General features: G+C 39.3%; 1 protein-coding gene across 5 annotated transcripts in view; it reads right to left on the bottom strand.

The window, feature by feature from the left end:
• SEMA6A (semaphorin 6A) overlaps positions 1 to 17855 on the bottom strand; it is a 120551-nt gene that overhangs the window by 30601 nt on the left and 72095 nt on the right. For all 5 annotated transcript variants that reach the window (XM_036226113.1, XM_016120878.2, XM_016120874.2 and 2 more), the window contains 9 exons: positions 14950 to 15040; positions 11865 to 11984; positions 11078 to 11166; positions 9988 to 10205; positions 6236 to 6367; positions 4184 to 4339; positions 2652 to 2828; positions 2153 to 2293; positions 1985 to 2065 (listed from right to left, as the gene is read on the bottom strand). In XM_036226113.1, coding sequence (XP_036082006.1) covers positions 1985 to 2065; positions 2153 to 2293; positions 2652 to 2828; positions 4184 to 4339; positions 6236 to 6367; positions 9988 to 10205; positions 11078 to 11166; positions 11865 to 11984; positions 14950 to 15040 — 1205 coding nt within the window. The remainder of the gene's footprint in view (positions 1 to 1984; positions 2066 to 2152; positions 2294 to 2651; positions 2829 to 4183; positions 4340 to 6235; positions 6368 to 9987; positions 10206 to 11077; positions 11167 to 11864; positions 11985 to 14949; positions 15041 to 17855) is intronic.

Raw genomic sequence — 17855 nt, 5'->3', positions numbered from 1 at the left:
ATCCTTTTTTTTTTTTTAACTCTGATTCCCTGAGCATTTCTTAAATATTTAAAACATTTAAATGTTAAAATACACTGTTATATAAGCAATATAGAAGTCTATAAATTAAAAAATAGTAAGTCTCTTCCCTTCTACTTTCTTGTTCACTCCAACCCTTGCCTTCATAGACCTTTATCTAGTCCTTTGCTTAGCAATAACTTATATAACAAAGTGTTCAAAGGTACAAATGGCTCATGGATATGTGGGGCCCATGAAGAGAAGATTTGGTGGTGCATTTTGCTGAGACCACTCAGACATTTGGTTCACAACACCCAGTCCTCAGGAGTATTAAGCTTTTGCTCCCCCACACGCTCATTTTTCTTTAAAGTCCATTGAGTCACCATTGGGCTATGTAAGCTATATGACATTAATAAGACTAATCTTAACATCTATTTTGATTTTTTACGTAAACATAGTGGAATCATCCAAAGGAGTATTTTGCATTTCTTCCCACAATGTAAGTGAAACTACTATTTTGCAACTGCCTGTAGAGTTTATTTATGAGCCATATAGTAAAACTATTTTGAAAGTCACACTTGATCTAATAATCCACTAATCCATACATGTATATTTTTCAATGTATTTTGCTGTTAAAAAATCATATTCATCCTCAAAGGATAAAGATTTCTAGTGGTAATGAAAGCCAATATTCATCAGATCCTGAAGGCTGCTTTCCAGGGAAAGTTGCACATATTTTGAGCAATATATATGTAGATGTTTTGAGAAATATGCATGTAGATTCTTAAGGGAACAATTTTGGGGTTTTCATGTTGACTTTAAAAAGATTTTTAAAAAAATCAGTCTACTACCTTTCGTTATACTTTGAATGTAGAAAGGAGGTAGGTCATTTCTTAGCTTCCCTCACTGCTTTGTAATTCTTTCTCTTTGCTTCAAGGGTTCCCATGAAAAGATATAAAGCTCTAACATTGTAGTATGTCAATACTGCTACTTTTAAAGCTGATCTAATAATATATCATGAGCCAACACCCTTTGCATCACATTTCCAGGTTAGACTTACGGTTATCATTAGCTCTTTTATGGGGATACTTTCTCTCAGATTATACAGATTGACGGTCATCTTATATGCCCTTCTGTTTGTCTAGATATTCTAAGATGAGAGCGGAGGTCAGAGTGATGTGGGGATAATTCTGTTCCCTATTTGGATCTGGGGAAGTTGAAGAAGCTGGCTAAGAAAGGACTGTGCTGCCATATGGCACCTTCCTTGAGTTGCCATAACCTGTCAAGGACATGCATTGAATGTTTTTCCAAATGTTATTTTAGATTTCATACCACCTGAAGTGAAAACGTAAAAGAAAGCTTTTAACCAATGTCGTCTGAGTATTTAAAGACAGGGTAACAATTTTAACACCAAAATCACAGGCATAGTAGACTGTCTTGACCTAGCTGTTCTGCTGAAGAGATGCCAAAATTCGATTACCTAAGTAATAGGGTCAACTGTTCTTCAGTGCAAGAAAAGATTTATTGGATGTATACAACATGCTTGCAGTACAAATGCATCACTTAACAAATGCTCTGCAATTTCTTCTCATCCTTGTATGGTCAATTAGAGGAGCCAGTTTTGCTATGGCCAGACAAACCACCTCACTAATCTAATTGGTACCCAACTGCTGCTATTCTCACACTGGAATGATTAAGACATGCACCAACTTGTCTCAATCCCCAAGAAAGACTTAGAAGCCCACTATGTTTCTTTTCTTTATGTTTTTAATCAGCCTGAAGATGGATGATTAATCAGTTGGAAATCTGCCACATGTGATATCAGTGTGTTCCATGAAATGGGAAAAGGAAGGAGAAGTCCCATTGATGAGGTTTGTGCACAGAAGGCTAAGTGGCGATGGTATGTGTGAGCACAGTTAACTGTGTATCTAGAATGTACAGCAGCCAAAGACCACTTTACTCTCTCCCATTATCTTGAGCTCCTTACCTGCTGCTGGGTGACAGATGGACACAGGAACCTCCTTCCTTTACCCACCCACAATATGGGTCTCTGGAGGCGATACAGGTTCTGCAGGAAGAGGATGACCATGAGCTACCTAGGACTCCTTTCTAAGTATTGTGGACTTTCTAATAGTCAATGAGGCAGGGTACATACTTTTTACACTTCCCATGTCGTTCGCACCGGCCAAGGGGAACCTTTATCACACAGGTAGAGAATGCAACGTACAGAGAGTTGCTTGCTTTGTCCAGTTGCATTCCCATAATCCTCTTGTCTTCTACTCCATCATAGCTGCATCTAATTTTATAAGGCAAGATAATATCATTAATAGCCTCTCTTGGGTAAATTCTCTTTTTCCTGCCATCTCCCTCACACCCCGCCTCTCAGCCCACAAAGTGATCTCTTAATCTGATCTGACTAAAGGTAAAACAGATCCTTATGCATGCATACACACACATATATGTGTAAATATATATGAACATATTATTGGTGAGGAGAAAATAATGCTTTTTATGTATTAAAAGAATTTTACAAATCATATTAAAAGCCATGTAAAAATGCATAAAATCTAAATCTGCCATGGTTTTCTCTGAATGAAAGGGATCATAATAACATAACAAATAATTACTAAGAAAGAAGCAAACATTCTACGTACTTTTCAGAGTTGTAAACGCTCATCTCCTCCAGGAAAAGGCTGTCATTTAGGAAACCACTGTTTCCTATCCTGGCCAAGAACTTCAAGATGATTCCCTTCTCTGATCCCAGGAAAACCACAGTGTGATTCTGATATGGCCCAGCAGCGGTGTCCACTGCAATTTTGGTCAGATGGTATCTAAAATGACAGAATCACTTTTTTTTTAAATCTCTTTTTTTGGTCTACCATCAAAGTGTCCCCTTTTTCACTTCAAACAATTGTGACATGGCTTTCTAGTAATAACCTCAAGAGAAATACATGCATGTAAATAATGGTTAAGCTGTTCTGGTATGTTATTTCCATATGCAAAGCATTAGTATGGCTCCAAGGAGAGGAAGGAGGTATGTATATGTGGAGGCCAAGTTACATAATAAGTAGACAGCCAGAAACATCCAAAACCACTCAGCAATTAATCCCTCCAAGAGCAACAAGGAAAGGCTGATGTCTCCTATGAAGAAGAGAATAAAGGAACTTGTTTAACATTGAAAAGCAATGGCTACCATTTTCCCAGACTCTTCTTCTGAGGTGCAACAAAATGTCAGATTGGAAAGCTTTCCAATTGTATGTAGAGGGACTGAGAATTCTAAATGATGTGCAAGTCAAACAAGTTCCACTTAAAGCCTAATGTGAAGGGTATCAATCTTGTCACATGTCTAGAATATGTCCTCCTAGGCATCCTCTTGCTCTGAAATCCATCAGGCATTCAACATTCCATGGATACCTATTTGACCTAAGCACCACAGCAGGAACCAAAAAACATGGACTCTCCTGCAAGCACACTGTTTCCATCTTAAAGGCAAGATGTAATTCTTAGTATCTTACAATAAAGTCATGGTTTAAAAATGGTGGTAAAGTTGATTAACATTTTCTCTGGCGATTGCCACAACTGGATAGTACTTGGGAAAGCCTATGGAATTGTTTGGAAATAAGCTCTAAATAAATACAAGGAGTATTTAATGCTATCACAGATTCCAAATCAGCTATCCTTTTTTTTGTTGGCAAGCACTTCAGATAACAAATGCTAAAGTATGACTCCTTCATACTGGTAAACTTGTGCAAATGCTTCATTTGTCCGTGCTCCATTTGACAGCTAACAACCCAGGCACGATGCTTGGATGGAATCAATGCTTGGATCAAGTCTTCAGCATGTTTTGTGACCATATCCAACCAAATAAGCATCCACATCCATTGACTTATTCTCCTTCACTGCTCTTCTGCTTTTGTACATATTGGATTAATGGGTTAACCGGGAAGGAGCTAGCTTTGTTTCCTCTAATTGCTGGCATGTATCCAATTAGCTGGAAAATACTGGAACTCTTCTCACTGGAAATGTGGTGATGGGAGTTTGGTGGCATCCACCAAACTGGGCATTTCATAGCTGAATCAATGCTCAGGATATCATATGTTTGTGGCATTTCAAAACAGGATTCATTGATATGAGCCTGAGATGGAGTAAGAAATATCCACTTAGGACATGGCTGCTTGACACCCACCTGACCATCGTCCTCAGGAACCATGGCCTATTGATGACAGAAGGCACAGCCTCATCCATGAGCGGGTGCGTTTTGATGAAGTTCAGCGTATCATCAGGAAACTCATTGGAGGTTGCATATTTTTCCAAGGAGGGTGAGCCAGCACAGCAACCTGGCCTAAAAGGGGGAAAAAAAGAGAGGGTTTTTTTTCATGCCTTATGGCACGTTCTTTGAATGAATTACTTCTCTAAGCATCTTGCATGAGGAAAAATGTGCTGTAGGCTGAGAGGAGGAAGTCGAACAATGCTGAATGCCACCAAATAAAATGTGATTAAATTTTCTTCAGGCCACCTCCTCATATTTTGGAGGAGCCTCAGACTGGGCAGTTCAACCTTGGCTGGGGGCAATTTGGCTTCCTCTGAAAAGCACAAACAAGCCCCATAAATAGTGATGGAGCCTAAAACAAGTTGGGGGAGTGTGTGGTTTCTACAAATCTCAGGGACTGCTGTATGTGTCCTAAAATCTTGCTAGACGTTCTTGAAACATTTGCTCGACAAAAAGAGAGAATTAAGCTGACTTTTCCACAAATGAAAACAAAAGTATTCAAAATGCCACCACCATTCGGCATATGTACCAGCGAGACCCTGTGTAACCATCTCTCATTTGGGGAGGGGTGGTCAGAGAATATTTGGGTTTTGTTTTTTATTGATGCTTTTGTTTTTGTTTGATTTGAGCAGGTATGAAAAGCCAATTACACTAAAATTCTCTCCTGAAAAGTCCTTTCCTTATTATTGAACAATGACATGAAAATTCATTTCTATAAGAAAGTCTATGGTTTCAGGAGTCAAGGGAGATCTCAGTAAAGTCAGATCAGGGAAACACTGTCCTGATACATGGTTTGCCCACTGATGCAGGAGAGGAAATTGGACCCTGATAACAATGGCCTACCTAGCCCCATGCGCATGCTGTCTCATGGTACAAACCCAGCCAGCCCTGTGAAAGCATACCAAGGACTGCAAGGGGCAGAAGGCAAGCACATGGAAAGACGAGGGTAAACACACTGCCATCAGTAGAAAATCACTTAACGTACATTTCATGGTGATGCCTGACACCATTTTATATGGAAAGAAGAACATATTACATAAGTTCTCCCTGAAACCTGACCCCTTAGGCTTACTTAATTCCCCTTCCTGATTACCTAGAAGGCAGCTACAATTCCAGGGACTGACTTAGAAAATTTGAGGTTGCCAGGGTGTACAACCTCCATAAGTAGCAGAGTATGCACATGCCAGATAATTCAGATGAAGAAGACAGATGGACTGGGGGTTTCTCCCTTGCATATAGTGGTTATCTAAGTTCGTTCAATTAAATGCATCAGGCTAGGTATTTTGCGTGGGAGACTGGAGGTTAGAGGAGATAATTGGAAACCAACTATTATTGAATTTATTACTATTTTTCTGTCCCCTCCTTTTTTTAAAGCCTGACTTGAAGAGGACATAGAGCGTGGCAATACAGATGGTCTCGGAGACTGTCACAGTAAGTAAAGCTTTTTATCCACGTTTATCTTTGGGCAAAGATGCTTTTTCAAATGGCCTGGACACAAAATCCTTGGAACACCATTTATATTTCACATTTTATTAGAGATTAAAGACATGAGTCTCTAAAACTGAAGGGAAGCAGGGAGGAGTGGTGGGAATAATCTATCCAGTTATGTGAACTTGCACAATATACTTTATACCTCTCTGGGCCTTGGTTTTCTCAGCTATAGACCACTGGGGATGGCTGGACCAGATGGTTCCTATCATTTTAGGATTATACTGGGTAAACCACAGATATAGAGATTAAGTAAAAGACTAGGGAGTCATTGTTTTAAATATAACTACAGAGAACAATGAGTCCTGCTTAAGTGGATGAAGGCAAATGACCACATAGGCCTTTCTATTGTTCTGGCATTTATAACTGTATGGCTAAAATGGAAGGCACTTGTGTACAGTTCAAAAGATGTTTATGTCAGAGGAGCAAGCCGCACCATTTCTAGAAGTTTAAAATAGCCATGTAAATATTTGCACCTACCTTGGCTTAGGCACTCGATCGTCAGGAACTGGTGTCCAAGTAGAATCTGGAGACTTCTGTTCTTTGAATCTCCCAGTAAAAACACTGGCAATGTCAAGCATGTCATAGGCACAGACTGCAGACCCAGGGATGCTGAAACGTGACATTCACACATAGTGTTACGCAACAGGTACACATGCAGCTTGGAAAACATATTCCAAAGAAAATTTCCTATTACGGGCAGTTGAAATTTAAAGTTCATACTGAGAATACAATAAATATAAGGGATCCTGGTAAAGAGAATGTTTCTGTAAATCAAATTTGCATCAGTGGCCTTAAAGAAAGACTAGTTATAGCAGGCTCATTGAGGAAAAAGCCTCTTCGTGTCTTTATCACTTGTGGGACCACCTTTCTTTATTTAGGAAGAATGATTAAACTGGTAAGATTTAGAAGTTTCATGAATTCCCTGATATTAATTATCAGGCAATAACCCAAATGTAAAATTTTGTGGAAAACATTCTATATCTTTAATATTTTTGAAAATTTGAAGTAAAAGTGCCCCCACTGTCCACCTGCTGCTCCTTTGGATTTGGTTCCTCAAGCTAAGGACTCCAGGAGTGAGAATGCACGTGTGGGGAACCCACGAATATTTTATATTAGTCACTGTACATTTCAGTTTTTGTTTCCTGTTTACCTGCATAAGACTGAACAATTTAAGTCTTCAGGCACCAATATTTTGCAAATAAAGTGCTCAATTACGTACTAAATAATAATAATGACAGTAGTCTCTTCCTATAATTACATTCTCATTTGGCACTCCTAGAAAGGCTTTGGGATTTTTTCATCAATGGTGAGAGAATTATTCATTCATCTGGGTACACTGTTTGAACCCATGTTTGTTTTTTACTATGGTTGTTCCTTGATTTTGATCAAATAAATTGCAGGCACCAGCTGGCCAGGAGTTTTCATCAGGCTCTGAGGTGGTGGGCTGACGCATTACAGCAGCAGCCGGGGCAAGGCGAGGCCAGTGCTTTGCAATGTGGGAACATCATCCAGAGCAAAGAGAATGATTTAGTCTGAATGTTGCAAATGTTGAAAGAATATGGGAATCATTTCATCAAAGATTAGAAGAACTTAATGCTATCTTTAATTTCATAACACAATTATTTAAGTATTACCGGTAAAGCAAGAAATAGAGGATTACAAAGCTTATTTAAAGCAAGGTGGCAGGAAGACTTTTAAAGTACTTTTAAATTAACAGTAGTAGTAAACTTTTAAAGTAGTGTATGTATATACACACACGCACATGTCATTTATAGAACTTAGTGTATAAGAGTGATCCCCACTTGTTTTGAAATTTTAGGACCATAGCATTATTTATTTAGGTTTGTAAGACTATTCATATCTCCCTTTCCTTAAAGTAACAGATATACATATTTATTTTAAATATTAAGAAAAATGAGACTAATTTTGAAGTATTTGATGAGGCATCTCTTATTAATTAAAGACATCCTAGGATTTCATAATCTTACCAAGGTTAGAATCACATGTGAAATCCTTTCTTCTTCTTTCTCTACTATACTCCTTCCCTCCTTCCTTTCATCTTTCCTTCATTCCTTTCTTCCCACCTTCTGTTCATTCGACCTGTATTTATGGAATTACTAATCTCAAGCAGTAAATGTCCAGTAAATAACATAGTGTCCTGTTCTCAATTGACTCAAAGTTCATTGTGGAGGCAAATGACAATGATAATAATAACAACGGCGACTCCAGGACAGTCCGATAGGAGCAGTATTTAAAGAGGTGTGCACAGGGTCTCATGGGAAGTGACTCGAACTGAGATTTGGAGTGTCCCAGGGTGTCAATGGGACATTGAAACGACATTGATTGAATGATGGGCGAATTTTGCAGAGATCAGGGCATCAGCAAGCATGGTATGTATGTTCAAGACAGATCTTAGTTCCAGTAAGCCTGTGGAGCTGGAGGGGGAGATGGGCCAGATCACGAGGGAACTTGTGTGCTGTGTCAAGGAACTTGGGCTTTGTCCTTACAGCAAAGAGGAGCACCTAAAAGGTTGGAAACAACTTGACAGTGACTGAATTTGTATGAGTGGAGGATAGTGTGGAGAGGGATGAAACTGGAGTAAAACCAGAGTGTGACTGTTCATTTATAAACAAAAGTATATATGTGTATTTTTACCATTTTCTGATTTTACTGAACAAATATGTTTCTGAGACTCCATTAGCATACACTGATTGGATGTTTCCTAGGGGCCTTTTAAGAGAATCCTTTAAATGGAGTATCTACAATATGCAAGAATCTACTACTGTAATCACAAAGTAACTCATCCCTTCAAAAACAAAAAACAAAAACTAGAAGTGTGTGCTGAAATTCCACTAGCTCCTGCATCCTCAAGTACCAAGACAGTATTCTTTTTCAAAAAGCCTAGATAGTTGGGTTCTGAAGTATGGCCAGTCAGGACCTGATTTGTCAAATATTTTTTATTCTCGAATCTAAAAAAAAAATCCCTACAGATAGTTAAAGTTTACTTGAATCTGAGTACCTCTTATTGCACATGGGTTCATATTTTCATTTATCTTCATTGGGGAACTCTGACTGTCGCCCTCTATATAACTGAGGAACATTATTTCATCCTTTAGCTTGCTGTGTTCTGGGCTCTACCCAATTGTAAAGCATTTCTTTCTAGATGCTATCCTCCAGTCTCATGCATGTGTCTGTCATCTAGGTACTTAACAAGTTCTTAAAAGTCTTTGTAACAAAGTATAATCCAACCCCCACCCTCCAAGCCCCACAGTGTATTCCTAGAGGAAGAATATATAGAACATCCAATGTTCTATATAGAAATGAGAATATAGTACACGTATTTAGATTTTGTAACCATGAGGGGGGTTATGATCATTTTCATACAACAGCATTAAGACTCTTGAGATCTGGGAGAGCTGAGTACCAGAGAATCGAAATGCCTGCCTGCCTTCTATTCTTTAAACTTCACACATTTCTGCTGCTCCAGGAATAATTACTATTGTATCACTGAATGATTAAAAGTCTTAGCTTAACATATAAAAATAGGAATGAATAGCTGACAGTAAGTATTTCTAGACACAGCGTTTGATGACTTGTAAGTCCTCACTCGAGCTCTCCAGAGGTCAGGTTGTGGTGCTGTGACCGGGATCCAGGATTTTCTGACAGGATAATACCCAGAGTCCCTTAGGTGGAACTCAAGATGGACTCATCTGACTCCTAACTTTCACTCTATAGCATTTTAATAAATTTCCAGTGATTTACTCCAAAACTTCCCAATCCAGTTGTAGAAATATTAAAAGTCGAACAGAATGTTAGATGGCCTAGGAAGAGAATGGAGAAACATTCTTGGGTTTGGAACTGCCTCTTCTATCTACTGACTAGCTAGACCAGGTACTATAATTGAGTTCAGTTTTCTCAAGTATAAAAAGGGGGCAAAAGTATTCAGTTTCCGGGATTACTGGGGGGTTGGGAAATAACACATGAAGTGTTTATACATGAGGCCTATAATTAGAAGATATTGTCATAATTGACCTAATTACTTTCCCTAAAATCCTAATCTACTAATGCTTATAAGTTACTGTTAATTTATTGACAAAATCTCAGTGTTAAGTGCTTCTTATAGTGCATGGAAATTTTTCCTTCAGCTGTGAATCTTGCGTATTAGAAAACACCTGGGAAAAGGAAGCCGGGAAGAACTGGTTAGGTCAACACAGCCAGGGCATGATTACCTGTTATAAGGTGTGGAAAAGGTTGCCAGGACAACATCATGGCCATTAATACGAATCACGTCTGTAACTGCCTGGAGTATGTTGAAATAAAAATGAGAGTCTCCAGGAACGGAGCAGTTCAGGCGAGCCTTAAGGAAAGATGTCCACTGTTTTTCCAGGACTCTTTGAGACCCTCCCATGTCATTCTTACAAACCTGAGCCACTCTGGGGAAAACTACCTGCAGAAGAAAAACATACAGGGAAAATGAAATGCACTCACTTTTTGAGGCAATCTTAGTAGAATTTGCCTTTCTTTGAAAATAGAAACAGAACAACAAGGTGCTTAATTTAATCCCGTGTTTCTAAAATCAGTAGCAAGAAAAGGAAAAACTCAGCATTGGAACAGCATGTTTTAAAAGATAAGGCTGTGGCATTTCATACAGAGCCATAAATCCTTCAGGGGATCAGCTCCCAGCCACATAAACTCATTTCCATACAGACTGCTTAGCTTTTTATTTCCTCAAACAAAAGCACACTTTGTATGCACCATCTCTGCCATCCTCACTAGCTGCCTTTGGGCCCCGAATCTCATACTCTGGCCTTGAATCTCATATTCTGAATTCCTCTGCTTCTGCAAGCCACCCTGGCATAGAATTTGTGCCTTCCAACTTAGTGACCTTGATCTACTTTCTGGTAAAAGTAACTGAAATGAACATACTATAAGTGTTCTTTTGCCTTATTCAATAAATATGAAACTCAAGACCCTCAGTTCGCTTAAAGATACTGGATATTTACTCTGTGCGGGGCAACTCAATTAAAAAAAAGAAAACTATTGAATACACCTAGAAACCACATCTCAAGATACTTGAAACTCAGTATGAATTCAACCAAAGATCTGTTGATTACATTTTCAAAAGGAATGTTTAAGAGGTTCCCTATAATCTGTTACTATCCTGAAAAAGCATGCAGGGCTTTGAGGCAGCACAGTGTTTCACTTCTACCATTCTTTGGAGCCTCTCAAAATGATGATCTTGTCATTGGTTTTATGGTTCCTATTTCAAGGTCATTCATAACAACATTGGTCCAAAAGTGAGATATCCTCCCCTCTTACCTTCCCCATGGAGTTGTACTCCACTGCGATTTCCCTGAAGAAGAAGTAGATATAGTTTCCATAGTCCACCGCTTGGACAAAGTATGGTTCTGTGGACAAATTGGGAAATTTGATTGGGGACATGTGACACAGAATTAAAAGAACTTTAATCAGTTGCCACCAAAGACATTTGGTTAATACTAAATGTCTAATGGTTAATAAACACTAAATGTAACTAACATTTCTTAAGACTTCACACATGCAAGCACTGGTGATTTCGGAAAGCATTTGAGACTATAAATATGTATATTTCAGAAGTGGTCGCAACCAACAATGAAGACCAAAGGAGGAGTGCATATCTCTGTAACTTTATTTTCCACAATGGTATACCCATCTTACAGAAGGGATTTTGTACACATCCCCTCGTCAACCCTGACTCATACAGGGTTACGAATAGCTTTTTTCCTGTTTGCCACCACCTCTGATCCACTGCTCCCTTCTATGAATGAAATGTTCAGTCCTTTTCATTTGGGACTCTGAAATGAGAGTTTGAGGCAGGAAAAGATGAATGTAATGTATTCTCTTGTAGTGGCATTGGTAGTTTTGTTAATAATCCAGAAACTCATGGGAAGTGAAAGAGAGAGGTAAATAAATCAGTTGAGGCAAAAGATGCAATTTCCACCTTCCTGTCTGTCAGAAGCCATTACTAAAATGAAACTACAGTCTGGTTCTCCAGGACTCTAAATCTCCCTCAAGACATGTATCTCTCCCACCTCCCCTCTTCTCTTCTTTTAATTTGTTTGTTCACCTTTCAACCATTTCGAATCGTGCTTGACCGTCCGTAGGGTTGGGCTGTCTCCAAGACTCCGGTAAATAACTGCATCGATGGCAAGGAAGTCAGTCACTGTGGCTGAGTATAGTTTTCCATCTTAGAAGAAAAAGAAAAGAGGTGGATGGGGTGGGAGCAGGACAGTGGGCATGCGAGAATAATAGAGACATCCCCCAGATTGCTCTTCCACATCAGGAAAATGAGATAGGACAACTGGGAAAATTCCAAGAGTCACTGGGAAAATATTTGGCCCACATTCCTAACCATTTTAAATTGAGATCATGAGAGATGAAACATTTTTCATTTTTAAATTGCATGGCAATTTCTAAGCAGCAGCAGCAGCTCAGGAAACAGGGTGAATGAAAAATGTTGTTTGCTTCAGCTGATTAGATGGTCCTTGACTGAAGCCCCAAGGCCAAGGCCCCTTGGACACTGCTGCTGCCACCACACTGTGGTAAAGCGGATTAGCTGGGAAGCCAGGGAAAGCTAGAAGCTTATTGTATCACCAGAAATCTTTCAGTTCAAGCAGAAGTAATGGAGTCCTCAGACTGAACAGGTGAGGAGAGTTGAAGAAGGGAGATTCAAAAACAGAGAGGAGCTGACTTGTTTGCTGTGCGTATCCTGACATTCACTGCTCCTCTTTGCCTAAGTCATGAGAGCAACTAAACCCTGCCATCCTAGCTAAATTAGAGAGATTGGCTTCGGTATTTTCAAAATCATAAACTGAAAACATTCTGACATACAAGATGCCAAAGCAATGAAAAAAGGGGGAAAAGGGTTACACTGAGTTCAAACTGCCTTTCTTTATGAATTCATACTTTTTGGGAGATATGCTTAAGATATGCTGAATTAGACTAAAGATTAATCCCTAAAACTTTCAGTTAATTTTCCTGGGTTAGCAAATGTTCTTCATGCAAATAATCAAATGGGATATTTTAGAATAGGAAAATCTATGTAGATGTAACAGAAACAATAATTACATTTCAGACTACTAAAAAATTACTTCCATGGTTCATTTTTAGTGGATTGCATATCTTTTTAAATTAATATGTCAAAATGGCTTATGTATAATACAGTATTTTTTAAGCTCTTTCATTTGTAGGAAAGCATAATGGTTAAAAAAATAAAAGCTTATCCAAACATACCTAAGCAGAATTCTTGATGTCTACCTTTGGTCTTAAAATAACTGAAATTTGCTTGGGTTCAATGTTGAGTTTTCTTAATATGTGTATTATTAACAGCGATTTATCAATAAGTGTTGACTCTTTGGGTTTAGATTTGAATTGCAGACAGCAGACCTTCTATCGATAAACATGTATCTATAAAATCACAGCTTTTATTAAAGAGTCATAGCCCCAGATCATACAGATATATGTGAGGAGTAGGGGAATAGTGAAAGGTGGTGTGTGTGTATGTGTGTGTCTCTTCCTCTGGCCACTCTCCAATATTCTTTTTGTTTGATGTTCAACACTGGGTAACTTGCCAGAACTTTTACTTATAAAACAGAGCACTATTCTGGAACTCATGCTAATATGACAGCCATTTAGTTGCAGCAAGAATATTCTATTAACAAGGGCTGAGCATGTGTGAGTTTCCCAACATTCCAATGAACACCTATTCAAATGTATCTGTTGGGGCTGGCGGGGTGGGGGGGCAGTCACGGTATTGTCTCATGTGGCTTGCTTATATAACTCCTGGGAAGTTGGTGCCTTAGTAAATACTCTGCCTACTTTTGCCTTTCTACTTCATGCTGTAACAAGTCCTCTTTTTAGTTTGCAGTTAAATTCTCCACTGCAGCCTACATCCTGCACAGTACCAAGTAATTCAGGTTCAAGTACCAGGATGGTGCTATAGTGAAAGTTATGCACTTGAGAATATACTCAAGCATCTCTTTCTATTGGGCTTGCTCCTGCCCATGCTGACGGAGGTTTACAAGACTTTGTGTTTCTTTCAGCGCTGCTTTCCAGTAGTATTGCGCTCTAAGTTTAAAGGGCAGGGGGGCAAGGGACCTTTTCTTCTTAACTTGGCACAAGCCGTTTCTATATTCTGTGTTTATAGAATCGGGACCACAAATGATGACAATGAGGATGAGGTTCGAGGAGCTAATCTCGACTGTAATCAAAGCCCTAAAGTTCCCCATCTAGTTAGGATGTACCAGCTTTTAACTTTTGCAATTGAAATTATAGCTAATTGCTGTATTATATGCTATAACAATCACTATTATACCAACACTTTTCCCTATATCCACCTCCATATACACAGCTGGGAATGAATTCCTAAATAAATTCCTAATTAAAACACACTCACATTCCAATCTGAAAATGATGGCTTATTTGCTGCTGCTTTATACTCTTTGCAATGGATGGAATGGGTGGGGATGAGGAGAACGGGTCAGCCTAAGCTAATCAGCACTGTCCTCTCTGCCACTATAATTTTTCGATCAGAGAAAGGCACAAAACCCAGGCAGGTCAATGATATTTGAGAAGGTATTTGCTGGAAACTTGGAGGTATGTGGCCTCACTGCTTTGAGAGCTTCCAGAAACCTTCTTTTGTCTCTTTCCATCTTTCTTCTATATGTGGACAAGGAGATATGTGGCCCTAATTGGGGCTGGCAGGCATCCTCTGACTGTGAGAGCAGCTAGCCTCTTTCAGAGAAGAAAATAGGAGAGTAAGAAATGAAAAGGACCTGAATCCTGGATGATATTATAGAATCGCTCAATCAAACCAACTCCTACCTTAAATAATCAATCTACACTAGTGGTTTGAGATGGGATTTTCTATTATTTGAGCTCAAACAGGCCTTAACCCACCCATATGTCACATGTCCAGAGCAAAGCTGTCAGCCTTTTCTAAAGGCACAAAAGCAAAAGTGTGGCAAAGACTTCTTTTAAGAAGCAAAAGTACAATTTCCATACTAATTTCAAATGGGAAAGGCATTCTTAATTACAGTATTCACCAGAGAAACAAAGTACAATTGTGACTCTGCGAATCCTCCAGAGCAGGTTTGCAGCGACAGGTGGAACTCGCGAAAGCAAATGCACTGAGAAGAAATCGGGTCATTTACCTGCAAATAGTGCAATGTTGGCTTGTTTGGCATCATAAGGGCATCTGGCCATTCCACTAAATTCATCCCCCAAAGCTTCCAAAGTATCCATCTAAATAAAATAAAAGGACTTAATTAGAACAACAGCCAACAGTAGTAATAGCAACTAATATTTGTAAATCACTTAATGATCTAAGTAATTCATATGCATGGTGCAAATAATCCTCAGATACCCTCTGAAATAAGTCTGTTGGTTTCAAAGGAGGAAACTGAGGTTAAGAGAGTCTGAAATTCAGTCACGTCTGCTTGACTCTGAACCATTACGATAGATTCCCATATCCTTCTGAAATGCTCTGGAAATAAGTGTCTTCTCTTTGGAAAAAGGATTTCTGAGGCAATCACCAAGAAAACTTATTTCTCTTCCTTCTTCACTCCCCTCAAATTATCTGTTGAGTCATGAACTCTGCAGAGCATGACCTCAGTTTCTGGTTTTGTTTTGCCCAAGGAGTCCTGCCTTTGTGGGTTGAATCCCAGGAGAAGACACTGAACTCTTTCTTGAGTTACCTGGTAGAATAGTATGGCATCAGCAAAGGTACAAAAACACGAATGCAAGTAGAGCTCAGGTGGCCTTTTGCGCCTACTGAGAAACATGTCCCAGCCTCAGCTCATGTAGATGCGGATGAGAGCCCCAGAACCTGAGAGGTCCACACAAGTCAAAGGCACTGAGGAGTAGGGCCGCTGCTTGACTGTCTCCAAGTGCCCACCCAGGCCTTGCTCCTGTATGTTCAAGGTTATTACTATGTTGCCAGTGAGTTTGGCCATCTTAGTATGTTTGAGAAAATGAAAAGAAAGAAGAAACTGAGCACTATTTAAAATGGGAGATTATATGTGAAAGCCTGGATTCTTTTGAATAAGCGGTAAAATCAGTTCAGGCCCTTTTAAGCTAAGTGGCAGCAATAAGCTATAGCTGAGTAATGGACAGCCCTACCGTTACTTCAAACAAGCATAACAGTACCAAGGTCCTGTCACTCACAGAACGTATTGATTTCCTACTTACTTCACTCCTACTGCCTGCCTGGCCCCATAGGCCTTTGCAGGAGTGGCAAAGACTTGCTAGCTATTCACCAAATTCCATTTCTGTTTCCTCCATGTCACACTAAGCTACACATACTATCTCACCTAGCAGTTATGTGTGATCACATGACTGAGCTCTGGCCAATGGAATGTGAGTATAAGGCTATGTATGCACTACCTCTAGATCTTGTTGCTAAAAACCATCCAGGGTCCTCTCTTCTTGTTCTCTTTCCACATTCTTCCCCTAGACATAGAGGATCCAGTAGAGAATTCTAAGACCCTGGGAGATGGCAGAGGTCTGAGCAGGATGCAGCTTGGCCTTCTGAATAACCTCATAGACTAGAACCTCTGTCACTGACCCACAGTTGACTGTGATGTGAGCAGGAAGTGAACTTCATTTGGTCAGCTACTAACAGTCAGTGGTTTGCCCACCTTAACCAGTGATTCTGTGGTTTCACCTTCTACCTCATGGTCTTCTTCCTTACACTATGAGATCTTCCTAGCATTTAAATCTCGGAACCACGGAATCCATAAAATGATCTCCTCTACATTTTTAAAGTTTTCATACCCTTCTGCGATTCAGTCTTCTTTACAGTTTTATGGCATTTTGTTTATCATCTGGCAGTTGCACATTTTGACCAGATAGGAAAATTGAAAGATAAACCTAAGGTAGCATTGCTGTTGAGAAAGGCTCCACGGAAAAGCCTTTAGCGCTAAATCAAGCTAACTTAAATCAAGGCGCTCAGAGTCACTGCCCAGGAGGACAGAGTGAGGTTCTTACTGAGCAGCCATTAATGTTATCCAATCAATTGTGCCTTTTGCCCTAAACCTCCAGAAACCATTTCAGGGATATGACAGGACTTCTCTATCTGTACCCATTTGGGATAGCTCCTATCGAAGCCATCCTACTTGTTTTTACTGTAGTTGAGAATCATATAAAGCAGTTGTGTTTAAAACATATATTTTTGCAGTAAAGATGTTCAAGTCAGACATTCTCTAAAGCAAAAGTACTCTCTCCCCCCTGCACATTTTTCTGAAAGTCTTTTTCTGATATTTTATTCCAAGAGGCCTTCCTGTTGAACTGAGTCTATGGGTCTGGCAAGTATTCAGAAGTGATACTTAGTACACACTGATGTAACAAAAATGTCCTTACCCCTACCAGTGCACAGAGTAATTATGACAATGCAGAAACAACATACAAGGGAGGGAATATTTTAAAAATATATCTACTTCTAAAAACGTGGTCAGTAGCTATAGCTAGTCAAAGGCAGGAAGCGGAAGCACTGAGGAATTAATATATTGGTTTGTTAGTTTAGAAAGGTTCAGAGACAAAACAATGCCACGATGAAATCCTCTTTCCATGAAGAACTAATCCTTGCATTAGTCATCAAGTCTCAGACTTGACAGCAGCCCCTGGGAATTTAAATCACTATAGGGTACAGATAATTATACTAAGAACTAGCCTGACTTTTGCCAAAGTTCAAGAGGTTTAGAAAACAGGAGAGCATAGGTATGGAGTATAACAGTTTTAGATTTATAGTGGGCAGCCTTCACAATTCTTCCCCAGATAATCTTATTTGGGGCTATAATATTTCTAACACATTCGGCCTACTTTTATTATAAAAACTATATAAATAAGGGCATGGAGCAGAGGCACAGACCAAAAATTTTTCACCCTCCTGCTTCAAGATAGTCTAATCAAGTTGATGCTTCAACACTATGGGACCTGGGATTCTCAGGGGAAGACTGGTAATAGTTTTTGCTTTGAGCCTTTGGTCCTGGTCTGTTGATAAAAAGCACTTAAGAGAGAGGCTGTCTCTTCTCTCTGAAGCCAAATACATTCTGTCCCATAT

The sequence above is a fragment of the Rousettus aegyptiacus genome, unplaced genomic scaffold (genome assembly GCF_014176215.1).
Source record: "Rousettus aegyptiacus isolate mRouAeg1 unplaced genomic scaffold, mRouAeg1.p scaffold_m13_p_8, whole genome shotgun sequence".
Lineage (NCBI taxonomy): Eukaryota > Metazoa > Chordata > Mammalia > Chiroptera > Pteropodidae > Rousettus > Rousettus aegyptiacus.
Note: the sequence above shows the minus strand (reverse complement) of the source record. Positions and strands in the feature narration are given on the sequence as shown.